The 17,488-nt window shown below is 38.0% G+C and overlaps 3 protein-coding genes across 7 annotated transcripts; all 3 read left to right on the top strand.

Moving 5' to 3' along the window:
* The first annotated feature begins 544 nt into the window (after positions 1-544).
* On the top strand, positions 545-2,272 carry LOC141818664 (ninja-family protein AFP3-like). The gene is made up of 2 exons (XM_074706120.1): positions 545-1,647; positions 1,835-2,272. Exons 1-2 carry the CDS (start codon positions 981-983, stop codon positions 2,212-2,214), a joined length of 1,047 nt encoding a protein of 348 aa, XP_074562221.1. The 5' UTR covers positions 545-980; the 3' UTR covers positions 2,215-2,272.
* Positions 2,273-3,567: 1,295 nt separating this feature from the next.
* LOC141818659 (UDP-glycosyltransferase 83A1-like) lies at positions 3,568-5,155 on the top strand. The gene is made up of 2 exons (XM_074706111.1): positions 3,568-4,042; positions 4,139-5,155. The coding sequence occupies exons 1-2, from the start codon at positions 3,568-3,570 to the stop codon at positions 5,029-5,031; spliced, it is 1,368 nt and encodes a 455-aa protein (XP_074562212.1). The 3' UTR covers positions 5,032-5,155.
* Positions 5,156-7,274: 2,119 nt separating this feature from the next.
* LOC141818662 (uncharacterized) lies at positions 7,275-16,541 on the top strand. Of its 5 annotated transcripts, none has more exons than XR_012600984.1 (12): positions 7,275-7,488; positions 9,085-9,277; positions 9,379-9,464; positions 9,968-10,052; positions 10,980-11,058; positions 11,202-11,329; positions 11,544-11,630; positions 11,772-11,884; positions 13,365-13,495; positions 14,914-15,024; positions 15,870-15,984; positions 16,324-16,541. XR_012600984.1 is itself a non-coding variant. In XM_074706117.1 (11 exons), coding segments are annotated over exons 1-11 (972 nt in total). In that variant the 5' UTR covers positions 7,275-7,414; the 3' UTR covers positions 15,872-16,195. The 5 variants fall into 5 exon arrangements, 3 of the variants coding, with proteins under 3 accessions (XP_074562218.1, XP_074562217.1, XP_074562219.1); XR_012600985.1 differs by having other exon boundaries at positions 16,273-16,328; XM_074706117.1 differs by lacking the exon at positions 16,324-16,541 and having other exon boundaries at positions 9,202-9,277; positions 15,870-16,195.
* Positions 16,542-17,488: the final 947 nt, after the last annotated feature.

Genomic DNA, 17,488 nt, shown 5'->3' with positions numbered 1-17,488 from the left:
GGGCCCCGCGATGCGTCACTCGTCCTTAGGCCGGGCATGGGGCACGTGGCCGGCCGACGGGCCTGGCTTATTTCCTCCGTCATCGTCTGCCGTTGATCTTTCTTTTGACGGACGGAAAAAGATAGACTACGTTTCCCGCCTAGTTAACTGACCGCATAGCAAAATCTCAATAAGTTTATCGATTTAACAGTTATTAATTGTGGTTTATGCGGATACGGATGAGAGGGTGGGCGGCGCAGAAAAAAAAAATCGTTTCGCAAACCAATCATCATCACGAGGCGGAGGACTGACATGAGGACAGGCGTGGCACGGCTCCTCCTTTCGTAGAACGACAGCTGTCCAGACTAAGGCTGGGAACCACCTGCGGGTGATGCGAATAGTCGTCGAGCCGCTTGGTTCGAGACAACACAGCTCAATCCGCACCACCGTCACGTGGAGGTGATCGGCCGTCCGATTTGGAAGCGTGTCGCGCCGCCATGAATTCAGGAGACGTGGAGGGCGTTTTAGGATACCAAAAAAGGCACGTAGCCGGTGAAGGATTAAGCCAGTCGCCCTTCTCGCATCATCTTTTTCCTCTCTTCCTTTCTTCTCCGCTTCTTCCGTTCGCCTTCGTCCTCCCTCGTCCTCGTTTTTATTTTATCTCTAATGGCGTCCTGTTCGGTTCCTCTCGCTGCCTTCGCCTTCTAAAACCTCCTTTTTGCTCTTTTGGATGCGGAAAGATCTTTCCTGTGTCTCATATTCATTTTTTCGTCTTGTCCCCCGTCGATTTTCCCATAAGAACTCGAATTGAACTTGAGTCCAGAGAGAGGTGTTAGATCTGGTGGTCAAAAGTTCGAACTTGTTTGCAAAAGCTGACTTTTTGATGCAATTTTTGTAGTTTCATTTGATTTTTTATTTCCGGCTTCTTCGGTTTCGGTTGGAATCTCCCGTTGGTGGTGGATGAGGTAGAGGAGAGGCTGAGAAGGCCGAAGCTATAGGGAATGGAGAAGTACCCGAGAGATTTTTTGCGTAGATTCGTGGGCAATAGCTTCGGAGACGAGCCGACAGAGGTAACGGAAGGGGACTCCGACGAGATCGAGCTCAGCCTCGGGCTCTCCCTCGGTGGGTGCTTCGGCGCAGCAGACTCTAAGAGAGAAAAGCTGGTCCGCTCTTCCTCCATCGCGTCGTTCATGACGCTACCGAGGGAGGCGGAGTTCCCGGCTGTCCCCGCTACCTCCCTGACGAGGACGAGCTCGCTGCCGACGGAGACGGAGGAGGAGCTACGGAAGCGGAAGCAGATGCAGAGCTTGAAGAGGTTGGAGGCAAAGCGGAAGAGATTGGAGAGGAAGAATTCCGTCAGGTTGGGGTCGGCGAAGCCCGGCGAGAATCCTGACGAGGATGCCAGCGGAAGAAAAGGCTCGAATCCAGCAGCTGCGGAGCAGATGGCGGCTAACAATAGTTACCTCGGATTAAAAGCCCGCAACCTTCTCGTCGGCGCAAGAAATGCCGCTCCGCGGCATGGCCGACCAACATCTGCGGTGGCTCAGCCTCTGACAATGGTGGCAGACGCTCCTGGGAGCTTTCCTCCGATCTCGCAGGGGTCTATTGGATCTCAGGGGAGCTGCGGCAGCAGCAGCACGAGCGATTTAGAAGCCCCGGCGCCTCAAGGTACTTCACCGATATCGACATTTTTTATCAATTACGTTGTTATCCCGATTTCTGAACAATATGCTTAGCTTGCTAGATTAGAATTACTTCCATTTCTTCCTCCAGAATCTCAATATGCGCTTGTTTGATTTTCTTAATCCTGCTTGCTATGTGACAAGCTTGAGCTCCTCGATGATTCACTCTGTAGGCAACCACAACAAGAGCATTAACGAAACGGTAACAAACCTTCAGACTGCATTCGCCGGGAAAACTCAGATCAGTCCTGGAAGGGATGACAGAGCACGGCTGGTTCCCGCTTCTCCAAGCGAAAGCGGGACGAAGGAGATGGAGAGGAAGGCGAAGGTGAAGGAGAAGATGCCGTTCGTGTCGACGCAGGGCGAAGGTCCTAACGGGAGGCGAGTCGAAGGGTTCCTGTACAAGTACGGGAAAGGGGAAGAGGTGAGAATAGTGTGCGTTTGCCATGGCAGCTTCCTCACCCCTGCAGAGTTCGTCAAACACGCCGGCGGCGTGGAGGTCGCCAACCCTCTCCAGCACATTGTTGTCAACTCCTCCCCGTTCGCTTTGTGACACCAACTTCTTAATTCTCGAAAGTATTGAAATAAAACGAGCTAGATGTTTTAGCGCAGCAGATTCTAATCATATCACGAGCAAGTCGATCTCAAAATCTTTCTTGTAGATCTCGATAGATCTATACTCTAAAATTTTGATAAACAGATTAGGATTTGAGCATTTTCTGATCAACTTTCTGTAAAAGCTCAAACTTACGGAACCAACTAAAATCTCAGCTGATGATGATGACGACAAAACGAAGACAGAAGGACGGCAATGTAGATAGCACTAATTACCAGGAAGAAGAAGATGAAAGAGGATAGTTTTTTTTATTGGAATAGTTATAGGGATTTTCGTATTTTATTTTATTTATACAAAAAAAGGGGACGTTTCACCCGATTCATGTTGTATGAGTTTTAAAATCTAACTATTACACCATTATAACAATTATAATTTTATAGTGCTACAATATATATTTAATTAATTTGCTTAATGTTAATTTTGTAATAGTTATGAAATCATAGATATTATAATATTTTATTAGTTACAACTCGAATTTATTTGTTCACAGAATATTCATATTATAACAATTATAATTTCATTGTTATTACAATATAAAATTATAACTTTGACACTGTCAATATATCATGAAAATTATAAAAATTAAAAATCAAAAGGTCACTGTGGAGAAACCAAGATTAAAATTTTTTTCTTATATGTGTGATAGACAAAATAGTAAAACTTTAGAAATGACAAATTAAATGGTACATAAGAAAAAAAATTTAAATTGATCAAATTGAAATTAATTGACAGAGAGGAAGTTGAGAATACGATAGACAAGTGGTGTGATTGGATTGATCATTGAAAACGGGATGGGATGAGCAAATCATAGATTTTGGATAGATTTCAAATTAAGTAGCAAAAAGAATTCAAAGGGACACGTGCCGAACGTCTATTTTTTAAAAAAAAATTCAATTTTAATCTCACTCGATCAATTCAGTATTTAAACTTGAAATTGTCTATTTAAAAAAAACAATCAATTTTAATCTCACTTGATCAATTTAGAATTTAAATTTGAAACTAACAAATTAAAAAAAATAAAAATCGACTTAACTATTTACTTAAAAATAATTATGTTATAAATTATAGAAGAGACTAGTTGGTAAGATGCCTTTTGATAAAAAATTAAAACAGGACATCTTTTTTTATGATTCCAATATTAAAAAATGCCCTTTTGGTTTCTACCAAAAGTTATTTTTTGATTCGATGCGTAAATAAAAAAATAAAAAAAATTCATTATCCGCTGATTTATAAGAGAAACTAGAGCACAAGTATCGTCGAAGTAGGCGTGGAATTTGCACAACAAGAAGCATGGGCTTGCCGCATGTACTTGCTCTGCCTTTCCCTGCTCAAGGCCATGTCATTCCCCTCATGGAGCTCTGCTACTGCTTGGTGGATCATGGCTGCAAGGTCACCTTCGTCAACACTGAAGTCAACCACAAACGCGTCATCGCCGCGTTGTCGGCAGAGAGCACCGTGCACCAGGTCGATCTGGTCTCGGTTCCTGATGGAGTAGAGGCGGAGGAAGATCGGAACGATCTAGCGAGGCTGACGGAAGCAATCCTGAACACCATGCCCCGGTGCTTGGAGGATCTGATCGAGAAGAGCAACGAAACAGCGGATCCGATGACTTGCATGTTGGTGGATAAGGGCATGGGATGGGCTCTCGAGGTTGGCCGGAAGAAGGGTCTCCGGTCCGCCGCGTTCTACCCGGCGTCAGCCCAGATGGCGGCCACGTTACTGAGCCTTCCGGAGTTGATTTCGAGAGGGGTCATTGATGCAGATGGTGATTGATCGATCAAGAACATACAAAAAAAAAACAAAAACATCCTGGCAGTTTTTCATCTTGATCTTGCAAAATTAATAACAGCAATCTTCGCAGGTACGCCTGTCCCAGAACATGAGACGTTCCAGCTCGGTCCCGGGATGCCATCTATCAACGCAGCCCACTTGATGTGGAACGTGAAAGGAGACGGAAGAAGCGAAGAAATAGTCTTCAACTACTTCCTCAACAGCAGCAGAGTCCTTGACGTCGTGGATTTCATCGTCTGCAACTCCTTCAAAGAGCTCGAAGAGCCGACCTTCTCCTACGCCCCAAAGATTCTCCCCATCGGGCCATTGCTCACCGGCCTCCGGCCGAGCTGGGCCGTGGGTCACTTCTGGCCGGAGGACGCAGCCTGCCTGTCGTGGCTCGACGAGCAGCCGCCGGGTTCTGTCGTCTACGTGGCTTTCGGGAGCTTCACCGTCTTGGACCGCAGTCAATTCCAGGAACTCGCGCTCGGGCTGGAGGCGACTGGGCGACCGTTCTTGTTGGTGATCCGGCCCGATCTCACCGGCGACTGGGCCGACGCTTATCTGGATGAATTCAAGGACCGTGTTGGAAACAGAGGGATGATGGTGGCTTGGGCGCCGCAACAGAATGTGTTGGCCCACCCTTCCGTTGGTTGCTTTGTGTCTCACTGTGGCTGGAACTCCACCATGGAAGGCGTCAGGAACGGGAAGCTCTTCCTTTGCTGGCCATACTTCGTCGACCAGTTTCTGAACCAGAGCTACATTTGCGACCACTGGAAGGTGGGTCTGAGCTTGACGCCCGACGAGAATGGGATCGTCCAACGGGAACAGCTCAAATCCAAGGTGGAAGAACTGCTTGGGGATGCGGAGATGAGGGCAAGAGCATCGTTGTTGAAGGAGAAAGCCCAAAGGAATATTAACCCAGGAGGGGCTTCATTCCAGAATCTTAAGAGGTTCATCGATGCTATCAAGGCGAATGCTTAATCTAAATTTAATGCATGCTTAATCTATGTATTGATTGATGTACCAAGATCCTCCATGTGTGTTCGAAAATAATGCTCGTTCTCACATTTTAATCCAAAATTAACCATTGTTGTTGTTTGAGTTCTACCAACGTGTGGCTAGTTTCTCACCATCTATCTTATATAAACACTCCTCCTTTTCAAAATGCAAAACAAGAACAAATAAGAATAAAACAAAAAAACAAAAAAAAAACGCAAGCAAAGGAAAAGGAGAAAGAAAAAGGCATGGAGAAGTCGAAGAAGACATATCTGTTGTTTCTTCTTTCTCCATCTCCATCTTTCTCTTGTTGCTCATTGTCACCTCCTCCATGATGACGTCGGTCGCTGCTGAAGACATCAGCTACAAGGCTCTTCACAGCGGCGATAAAATACCTTGCTCTCGTCGAGGCACCTCCTACTTCAACTGCCACGGAGAAAGCGAGGCCAACCCCTACAAACGTGGCTGCTCTAAACTTACAGAGTGTCGAGGCGACTCATTAGGCCAATCATGATGATAATGATGATATAAAGTGATGAGTTTAATTTGTTTGTTCTTCCAACCAAAATATAAATATAAAGTGATGCATGTATCCTTTATTTATTTCAATAATATTGCATGTTAATTCTGGTAATTGAAATGGAAGCAAATAAGGATTAATCCGTTTGTAGCCTTTAAATTGTGGTTGAGTTTGATGATTTATCCATCAAACGACTATGGTTTGTTTACATCAAATTCAAGTTCATGTAGTTTATGTTAGAAACAATATGAAACATCCGAACTCAATCAATGATGTATCTAGAATAAAATCTAGTTATCATCAAACCTAAGTCGAAAGTCAATGCCATTACGTCTTATTTATCGTCAGAGTTCCTACTACCTTGGTCTCGATGGAAAAGAGTCCAAGGAAGAAGAAGACGATCAAAATCAAGATGTTCAAAATGAATGAATTCTTCTCTTCTTATACCAAAGCCTATCCAAGTACCATACACCATAAAGTCCATTTCCTATTAACAATCTATTAATATTAATGAACTGGATTATTGGATCTATACATTAAATTCATATTCATTTATATAAACCTCCTTCATACCACAAGTATTATATCACTTAATGTGATTTAATACCTTAATGACAATTATTGTTTGTGTTAATTCAACTATAAACCCATTAAATGGAGATTAATCCTCTAATGTAGATTTAGTCCTTTTAATCTCCTAATTGAGTTGTATTTGATACCGTATATACTACACAACATCTTAGTTAAGCTCAACATATCAAAACTTTATGGGTTAAATACCATCTTAAACAATCTGATTCATTAATTTAATTAATATAATACTAAAGAAGTCAGAGTTACTATAACTGTAACAAGATATCCAACAGTAATCATAGTTCTAATTTAATTAATGACATAGATCAAATAATGAATATATAATATCAAAATGATATGAAATGTGATATGCACATGTTCATTTTCAAAAGTTCTCATTATTACCCAAATTGAATCCAAGTCATGTTTACTTAACCACCTTATGTAAAATCGTGTTTACTTAACCACCTTATGTAAAACCGCAATAATAAACCATGACTCAACCTTATGACTCATATTTACAAAATCGTATGCAAAACAGTAATAATAAATAATCTTATATTATATTTACAAAATTATATATATAAATCATATACACATGTAAAAACTTTAGTATGTACAATAAGTCAAAAATATATGTGTTCATTAATATAAAACATTACACACAAATACAAATCCCTAATAAATAATTTTCAAGTAGGTTCAAGAACATTTTTAAAAATACAACAAAATTATAGGGACAAAGTGAATGTTTTTAAAAAAAAAATTATAATCATCTTTAACTGCCATAATAGGTTTTTATATATAGTTTTTTATAACATTAAGTAGAGGCCTCTATATATATATATATATATATATATATATATATATAGTTTTTGATTGAGAATTAAGTAGTCGATTGTTAGTTACATTTCCAAAGAAACCGGAACAAATTTAATTTTTGGCGGTCAAAAAGAGTAATTAGATTTTTTTAATAAAGCAATTTTAAATATTTAATTAGTAATTTTAGTTTATGTCGAAACCTTGAACCGGTAACTCGGTCTAACTTTTGCAAAATGAACCAAATCGAAGATGATCCGGCTTCCATTTAAAGCTAAACTGCATCTCACTGCTGCATCAGCCCGATCCGGACCAATTTAGGTATCGAACCGGTCGTCTGTTCTCAACCGGAGATGTGATCCGAGGCGGAGCGCAGTCTCCCTTCCTCTGCTCACCTTCGTCTGCTTCGTCATTCTCATTGATTTCTTCGCCAAATCGAGTACTCCAGGCCTCACCATGATGTCCCCGAAATCTCCCAATTCCGATGCGCGATCTGCTCGCTTGTCTGCATCCAGCGCATCCAGTTCGAGGTGAGTCGTCCTCGCTCTCTGTCGGAGGATTTTTTTTTTTTTTGTTTTTAGGCTAGGGCATCAAATCAATTGGTTATTTACTTAGGCAGTTGAAAGCCTTAGTGGAGATTTATGAAGGTGTTTATAATTTCCCTCTTTATTCGACTGGAGATCAATAATTGAAACCGTCTGAAGAATCATGCATAATGAACACCTTCGATTTCGATTTGGGATATGTGTGCAGTCGGAGAAAAGAAGGGAAATGACGGAACTTGACATAAGAAAGAATAAACCCATTGGATTCTAGTGGAACCACTTGATCACACTTTTCTTCTACAGAGCACCTCGAATGACCTTACGTGACATATTATAGTTTGTAGGGTTCTAGCTAGTGTCGTTTTTATAAAATTGTTTACTTCTCTATAAATATTGATGCCATGAAATTTATAAACGTTTTGGTTTAATGATACTTGAAAATGCCTAGCTGGCACATGTTTTTGATTATTCACCTGCAGTCGTGACTACTATTTACCTTGTTGTTTCTCAAATTGATGCTCCAGGGTCCATATTTTACCATATGAAAAATTTTGTAATCTGTTTGTATTTGTTTATTTTGTCTCTCTACTTGCTGGGTAAAGCTAAAAGAAAAAATGGTCTTAGATTCTGCATTGTGAGACCTCATGGACATAAGTAACTCTTTCTTCTTGACAATGATCCTGTGATGCTGGAGCTTGTTTGGACCTGTGAGATTGGAGCACTTATTTTTGATGGGCAATTCCCGGCTAGGGTCTACTTCAATAGTTGGATGTGTAAATAATTCCAAATTCAGATCAGATCGGATTGGATTGAATTAGTGCGCCTCTTTCATAGATTGGTTGTGAATGTTTTTACTGGTTAGGTGGGTAGAACCTGTATGTCGATCAGATCAGCTATCATAGGTATTGTTCCGGTAGTCCGGACTGATTGCCTAAGCCCTTTGGTGTTTGTTATCTGAAGCTGATTTTTATAGATAAGCATCTTGGATTACTAATATCAGTTGGGTTTAAGTCTCATCAGAGTACTGAGTCACCTTTGGGAAAGTTGTTGGTATGTGTTTTCTTGTTCAGTCTGCCCTTTCATCACAATGCAAAATATCCCTACATGTTACTGGCACAGGGAGTGCTGCTTGAAATTAGATTGTTTTGTGAAACAAGCTGCTTGAAATATTTGCCAGAGCTTCTTCTTATTTAAAGAATGTTGTGCTCTGTGTAGAGACACCGTGAACTCTTTTTGTGGAAACATTATTATTGATTTTAGCACTACAGTTCCTAAAATGCTCAATTTAGAAGTAGTATATTCCTATGGATGTGCTATTAGTAGCTTCTCATTAGTGTAACAAATGGTGATTAATGAATTTGAGTATTGCTATTGACATAATCTGATATAGTTTAGTTGAAGGATTAGACGTATGTAGCCAACTGCAAATAGTTGGAACTTACTTAGCAATGATAGTGATGATGGTCCCTTGCTACTGTGATGTTTATTTTCCCTTCAGTCTTGTTTGCTTAAGATATCTTGTACTTGAAATAGACTTTGGTAACAAACTTATCCTTCATTACTTTGAATTTGCTTTCTTAGGCAAACTCCCTTGCAGATAATACATGTTATTGCAAACTTCATGAGAATATGGTCTGTTTACTCCTTGCATCATTATCTAGCACATCATGGAGAGAGTGTAGTGCCTTTCATTTTCAGTTGCTTGGTTCCAGCTTCTGTTATATTCCTAGTTCTGCAAAAGCCTTGGCAAGGGAGGCCTTTACCCAATTCTCAGGTTATGTAAGATATTTTTTGATTGTATGTCAGAAAAAAAAGAGCTACCTACTTATGTAACTTCATGAATTTTTTGTTAGTCTGACATTCAGCTATTTTCAGATAATACCAACTGTGATTAATGGTGGGATTATGGCATTATATTTTGTATTATGGGGAAAGGGACTTCAATCATGCGGGCCACTGATGTATGCTTCAGCTTAACTTAAATTTTGTTTGAACTATTTCTTATATGGAATTTTCCTATCACTCGCTGAAATATGAGCAAGAATGTTTTCTAGTAGAAGGATGTAAAAATGAGATAAAGAAAAATATGGTTTCATAGTGAATAATGGAAGTTTATCTAGGTAATTAATGTTCTTTAATATTTGCTTTGCATAAAAGAAAAAATAGCTAACTCACTTTTTCTTTCAAAGTCCAAGCTAAACCAATGACACAGGGAACCTAAGCCAATCTTGTTGCTGGTCATACGTAAGGTCTAACAGAGATCTTATCAACTAGTTTAGAATTAGGCATTTGATAGATTGCCAAGTTGCCATCTGGTTATTCAATTGAAGTCTATAAAGTAAATTATTTTACAAAATCCACATTTTGTTTTATTGAACGTGAACATTACCTATAAACTCATCTTATTTGCTTTTTCATTCTTGTGCTGAGATTGTAATCATTTTATTGCTCTTTTCAAATTCAGTGCTCTACTAGCAGAGTATGCAGGTGCTATACTTGGGGTCTTATCTGCAGCATTATACGGAAGGAAAGTACATATTAGGAGAAAGGTTGGTTGCTTCCTCCTTTATTATTCTGCACTCCAAATAGCCAAGATTGTAGGATGATTTTTTTATGTATATAATTGGCATCATGTTATTGCTACTTGTACTTTTAGTAAACAATGTTGCAAACTGAGTGAATACTAGGAAAGATAGTTGCCAAATTCAGTACCTGATGCATTTGAGCTACTATTTAGTTTCTATAAATGGTTCAATATCCAGCTATGTGATAAGATTTGCATGTTGATAAATCTTCTCAAGTTCTAGAAAAAGAAGCAGCTTCTCAAAAGCAAACAATAAAGAGGAGAGTAACAAGCTATTTCTCTGGTGTATCTTGTACCACCTAAGGTTTCTCATTTGCTGTTCTTTCATACGTCAGTAAAGTCTTTGCTTAGGATAAGTTATTCACCGGTCACCTTTAATCCTAACAGGATTATAGAAGTGGGCTTTATCACTTCTCTATTTCCAATGTGAATTGAGTTAAACTAGTTTGCTACTTTTGGCAAAAGAAAATCCCTCATTAACTGATTGCATCACATACTTTTCATTCTTTCTTACTGGTTATCCCTAATGACGTGTGATGATGTGGCCAAGCAACTAGGAGACAATTTAGGTTTGCAAAGTTCCTCCTGAAATGGCAGCTAAAGCTCAGAGTTTGATTAGCCCAGTGTAGTTAGAGTTTGTGTCAGGAATAATGTCTTGGTTGTTCTGTAACACAATGGCGCATGCCTTGCATACACATCACATCGTATGCTTTTTTATCTAAAATTGTAGCTTTCTCTTGCATTAACTCAACAATGTGAACTGTAAAGTCTCATGGGTGTTTGCTGGGAAACTTACATGCAAATATCTAAACAAGCAACCTTTCCCTGAGGTAGACTGTTATGCCTTTCCGCAACTATGTGGTACATGCTGCTGATGCTTCAAACTTTCCAGGTGGGCGGACTGGTTGCAATGGTGACTTCCTACTATTTACTCTCAAAAGGGTGGGCTACAAGAACAAATTCACCATTTTGTATCCATCACAAAATGATTTTAACTTAACTTTCGCCTTTTTGGCTTCTTTTTTTTTGAATTGTAACATTATAACACGGTCATTACTTCTATAGAAATTTGATGAGCTAGAAACAGATGGTACTTGACTTATTGATGACACAGATATCTTTGACAAAGAATCACTGACACAGCCAAAACCAACTTTAGAACTCAAAGAATTAGTGGCGCCAATTTCAGCTGGTATTTTATCAGCTTTGAGGAGGGTTATTGCACGACGCATATCTCTCAAGGTACTATTACTATATCTTTATGAGGAAAAAATTGTTAGCTGTTTGAATGAAAACTTCTTGCAATCTTCATTGGAAAAAAAACCATTTATCATCCTTATTAGAAAATTTTTCTTCTATTCTCTCAGGTAGAATTTAAATGTCTCATTGATCTTAAGTACAAAGTAGAAGTTGGAGAATTTCATTATAGCTAATCCCTTATTAATTTTTATTGTAGAACCAACTTAAAAGGAGACTTCACACAATGAGTGTTGCTTCTGCAACATGCTTTCTTTTTCCTCTTGCTATGTGGGACACAATATTAGTAAGTGTAATTGAAGGAATTACATGTATGCCTTTAGTTAAAAAAATCTTGTTCTTTTTGTGTGATATTTCCACCAAAGTAACCAAAAAGTTGTGTTTTGGTTCAGTCTGTTAATGTGTACTTTTAATTGATTGGCTGCAGGGTTCAACTTCTGATAGTATTGTTAAGTTTCAGTTTCCAAGCTGGGCATACTTGAGTACAATCTTCTTTGGAATTATTTTCATATTCTATGCCGATAACATTGCTGAAGAAAGGTTAATTGCTAATGGAACCTCTTCATAACTATATAACTGCCTTAGGAGAAACTCTTTGAATGATTATCTATCACTTAAATATTCATGCTGATCTGGGATCTGGATTACGATTTTTGCATATCTTATCTTTCATTCTTTATGCCTACAAATTTCTTGGTCTTGCCATTGACTTTGAAGCATGAAAGCCATTGTGTGGTCAAGGAAGGGCCAGAATATGAAGTATTTCCTAGTGTACTGCAAATAAAAAAAGAACCTCAGCATGGTTATTAGAATTGGACACATCAATGTTCTCCAAAGCTTTAACTGCAATTCAAGCTTCATACCCTAGAAGTTGAGGTTGGAAAATGTTTTGTTTTAGTTATACTAGCATCTATAATGCACTTACAAAATTAGCTAATACATAATTATGGTTCATTGACACTTATAAAGCTTTAACTGCAATTGAACACATCAATGTGTGGTCAAGGAAGGACCAGAATATGAAGTATTTCTTATTGTACTACAAATAAAAAAAGAACTTCAGGGTCATGGTTATTAGAATTGGACACATCAATGTTCTCCACAAGCTTTAACTGCAATTGAAGCTTCATACTCTAGAAGTTGAGGTTGGAAAATGTTTTGTTTTAGTTATACTAGCATCTATAATGCACTTACAAAATTAGCTAATAGATAATTATGGTTCATTGACACTTATAAAGCTATTACTTTTGTTAATGTATCTTAGATGAAGCAAGTAAGAATTAAAGCTTCATTGTCTCATTTTGATGCAAGAAAAAGCCAAATACTGATCCAACCACGGTTTTAATAACTGATTGTTATGATACTTCACTCAAATTTAAGCAGTATACCATTCTAGACAACACAGTGACCCTACAAAACAAATCAAATATTTAAATTAACTGGTATATTGTGCCTACAAGTTATATGCTCTAACTTGTATTAGGTTAGACTTTGTTACTGGTTGGTTTTACCAATTCAACCAATACTTAAAAAGTTTAAACCATGTTTGAAACTCCAATCGATTATATTTGATTATTAACTACTGCCTTATAGGGATCACTGCACATAATTGTTCTTATCTGTTTACTTTGAAAATGGACAGTAAAGTTAGGATTAACCAGCGTATTGTAACTGGTTAAGTGAACAAGAACAATCAATCATAATTTAATGACAAAGAATTTTTAGATATTACAGATCTATGTTATCTGAATTGGCCATGCTAAGGTCAATGATAGGACTACTGTGTCTTCATACTGTTTAATTGCTTTTATACTGCATGCGTTATTGATTATGGCAGAGCCAAGTACAGTAAAGATATCCTAAGTTCTTTAGAGGATCTGTGGCTGAACTATGAATGCCAATATAATGGTTCTATGATGGATGTCTTTCTGGTTACTGGCCAATGATCCCTCTCTTCCTGAGCTTTGTCTTGACAAATGTTAATGCCTGTTTACACTTACTTGTCGTGGAACATTTGCAGGCTGCATCTTGTTTTTTCTTCTCCAAGGCATCTAATGATTTCAGGAGGATGCATTATTATCATGGAAATCTTGTATCTAATGGATTTTTCCCTTTTGGGTTTTGTGATTTGTTCTTCAATTTTGGGATTCGGTATGCTTCCTCTTCTCTCTTGTTATAATATATTCAATTTTCACATTGCATTTAGTGTCATGAGTTGCTTCTGTAGTGATTAGAAACTGGACAAGGTCTTGATGATCCATGGTCCAATAGGTTGGTGGGTCATATACAAGGCTATCCTTGTATTGTTTACATTATTCATATGGATTTTCTCTTTTGTGCTTTAAGTTAGTTGGCAGAGAATGCACACTTGTTTTGGGATGTATATATAATGATCCGACTTGTGTAATGTGAATCATATATATTCAAAGATATACATGATCAAGAACAATGAATCAAGCTACTTAGCAATGCTGTGATTATGTTCCAGCACCATAGTCATAGGTCATAGTCATAGGCACAATATAATCAAGCTACCAAGGTACTTAGGCAATGAAGTTCTGTGTGTATTTTGATAAATATTTTTCTTTGTTAAATTATTTAGCACCCAGAGCAACATAGTTGTTTCTTATATCATTTGTATAGTCATCATGAAAAATGAAAATCTGATATTTGTGCAGGATCAAGAATAGTACAATTTAACACATTTCATGTCTAATATTTGATGGTGTTTGGACATACAAAGGAAAGAGAGCAACCAACTTATAGTCATAGCTTTCAGGGTCATGAATTACTAATGATGTGTCTATCCTCGTGTTTGCATATCCTTTACTCAACATCCACTGTTCCATTGTACCTATACCATTCTGGGATATTTCACTAGGATGTCCCTGATTGATATGGTTGATGTGTATAGTTTTGCTTTGATCTGGTTACACTTCTTGAGAAACTTAAGAGGATGTGTTCTTTCTCTTCTTGATAACCAGCATTTGATGCCAACTGGTGGTAACAAACACCTTACATTTCTTCTTTGGCAGCAAAAGGTGAAACCGTCACCTTGGCAGCCCCTCTAGTGTGGCACTCCACTACCTAGAAGGGGGTAAATCACGGGGGGATTCACCGTTAGCAACAGTAGCGCTTGCAGGGGGTTGAGGCAACCAGCATGGCATTTCCATCCCCGCTAGAATTCGACCCCGGCCTATTGGTAGCAACACCCCTGTAGGAACCATCTGCACCGGCCCATGGGGGCACCTTACACTTGTTCTTGATTAGAGAGTAAGTTGCAAGGACTAGAACAAGATTATAGAAAACATTGTCAATGTAACAATGATTAATTGATTTGAATATACTAGTGATATAACCTTTTACGTAGCTCAATGAAAGATCAGCTAAGTTGACCCCAATAATTAGGACAAATAAGGCTTGATGATGATTATAACATTGAAGGTTACTTATCATTCTGGTGTCATGCTGGCATGCTCAGTACACACAGTTGACATGTATGAAGTTAAACAGCCAATCCTGTTGTCTCTCTTGTTTCTTTGATCATGATCTTGTTAAATTATGATTAGGTATTTTTGAAGCAACTTCACTTGGGAGATTTAGAAGAGGTCCGCAAGATTCTCAGCCTGAATCTGAGGGAGAACTTCAAGAAAATATTCAGATGTCTCCACTTCCAAGCTGTATGTTAATCCTTATTTAATCTGTTATGGGTGTTCTTTTTTTTTTTTCTAAAAAACATCTATTTACTTAACTCATGATGTTATGCCTTGTAAATGATATCTATTTGTTGCAGGAATATTTTACCTCCTTTATAATATATCACATATTAATGACAAGACAAGCAGTCTCTCATTTTTTGGGTAAAAAATTACTATCGCTGTCCTTAAAAAACAATGTTAAAAAAGCTAATTGGAAGAATGAGTGTTCACCATTAATGAATTTTCTTGTGTGGTGGAATTTTTTTCAGTAGGAGGATGTAGACAAGCTTGTGCTTGGGCCTTACACTTTCTCAATGTAATATGAACTGGGCAGCTAAACTGTCTTGTTTACTAGTTAAGTGAAAAGTTCTTTTCCTGATTTCTTTCTTCCCTTTTAGAGAAATATCAGAATAGTTCTAGGATGAATTGATACTATGTCTAAGAATACAAGATACCTGTTTTATGTGCCCTTGGACACCAATTGGCTACCTATTGGGATTTAGCTACAATTATTGCCTTATTATTTTTATTTAACATTTTGTATGGTAATGATGAATGTTGTGTGTTTTGGTCAAAATGAACGTCTCAAAGAAATAAGGTAAATCTGAATCATTTGTCTTAAACATTCAAATTAATGGCATCATCTATTATGGTCTTGCTGTGATGTATATGGTTGTCTAACGTTGAAAAACCATTCCCCTGTGCTTGATTATTGTGTTTCTTTAATCTGGCGTTTAATTTTATGGTTAAGAAGTATTTCTTTTCAGTTTAATCTTGTACATTACATCTTAACTGCATTATTCCCTGTAACTCCTGTGTTTTTGCAGAATCATCAACAGTCCATTTGGGATTGGGTCCCTCTCACTCTAATGCGGCCTCAATCGGTAGCAGCTACTTTCGAGATAGATTTTTACAGCTTACTGCCTATTACCTCAACCTAGGGTAATAAGAATTTCCTTCGACAGATTCCGCAAGATCGTTCAGATTAGGGTCGATACTAAGATATCTATTTTCTCTTGCTCTCATGTAAGCAGCATGTAATGTAGATTTTTTTACAGAAAAAAACACCACTTCTATGTGGCAACCTGTTATGTTAACTTGAATTTATTAAATTGTGTGCAAATTAATCCTTATGACAATACAATCCAGATAAATAATAATTATATCGAAGTCAATTAATTTACCTTTTGATTTTCGCTTTGTACTGCAACTACTGTTTTGATGATGCAGATTGTTCCCACTCCCAATTGACTGAAACTGATCGAGTCCTTTTCATTGAAGGTGTTGGCGTGCTGTTTCTATCAAAATCGTCGTACAAGGAGTGGGAAGAACTGATGAGCTGACGATGACAGGAGCAAGAAGTTTCCAACTCGAATCCTATCAGACAAAATGGACTGCTTTATTTTTTTCAATGATCATGTGATTCAAGTTCGATGAGCTTGTAAGTTTCTGAACAGTCGTAGAATCTGGAAATCGATCGTGCTCTTTTTCCTGTTGTTGAATCGGATCATACTTCATCGTCGGCAGATTGTTCTACGCCGACAACTTCTAAGTGGTGAGCAAAATCCGAACACAGATTGTGGTGATTTGAGCTCTCAGAAAATTGCATACCTAGATAAAAAAGAAAGATTTACTTGATAAAAAATCTGGAAGGACCTCACCATTTAAGGTTAGGCCTAATCGATATTTTATTTCTTTCAAGGAAAATCTAAAGGCCACACACTCATCCAATTTTTAAATTTTATTTATTTATGTAGTATTTTCTAATATTTATAGAATTCATCATCTTGCTTAGCTTGCTTCGAGCAAGGAGATGTATTAATTAAGAATCATATGATGATTTTCTAATGCTTCTTGGACATAAAAATATCATTCCATGCCCCCTTTGATTTATATGCTTTTAGCCATTTGCTTGGAGATGGTGGAGATTCCCTATGTGTCAATGGATACACTATTTAACAAGTAAATGTGGTACTAGAAGATTTCAACAAAAAGATTTTGAAACAAAAAAGAATTAATTTGCAAAACAGTTAGCATGCTTTGATTAATGAAAGTTGAGGAAGGAACCTTCTTTGGGGCAACAACTAGTTGTCCTAGGATCATGTATTATATTATAACATCTTCCCATGGGGTGCTGAGTTGATTAGAGGGTAGAAGACTTGTTAAATAGGATAAGGGATCAATTTTCGACGGGCACATGTCCTCGGGGAAAAAAAAATTCCTTCCACCCTCTAGTTACATGGCGGTTAGCTATAAATTCACCTCATGATTTATTTTTCTTCATATAACTTAGGAACGGATTGTGAGAGGTACCTGGAGTGAGTGTAATCACCTTTTTGGTACAATGTATTATATTATAACATGCCCCCGAGGAAGCGTTAAGTTGGCTACTGTGGAGTAAATATTGCTATAATAGATATGAGTCAAATCTCAGCAAAATCGAGAA

The sequence above is a fragment of the Curcuma longa genome, unplaced genomic scaffold (genome assembly GCF_044706935.1).
Source record: "Curcuma longa cultivar G26 ecotype Majalengka, Jawa Barat unplaced genomic scaffold, ITB_CL_G26_1.1 contig_25569, whole genome shotgun sequence".
Taxonomy (NCBI): Eukaryota; Viridiplantae; Streptophyta; class Magnoliopsida; order Zingiberales; family Zingiberaceae; genus Curcuma; species Curcuma longa.
The sequence above is the reverse complement of the archived record's forward strand: the minus strand, read 5'-3'. Positions and strand labels throughout refer to the sequence as shown.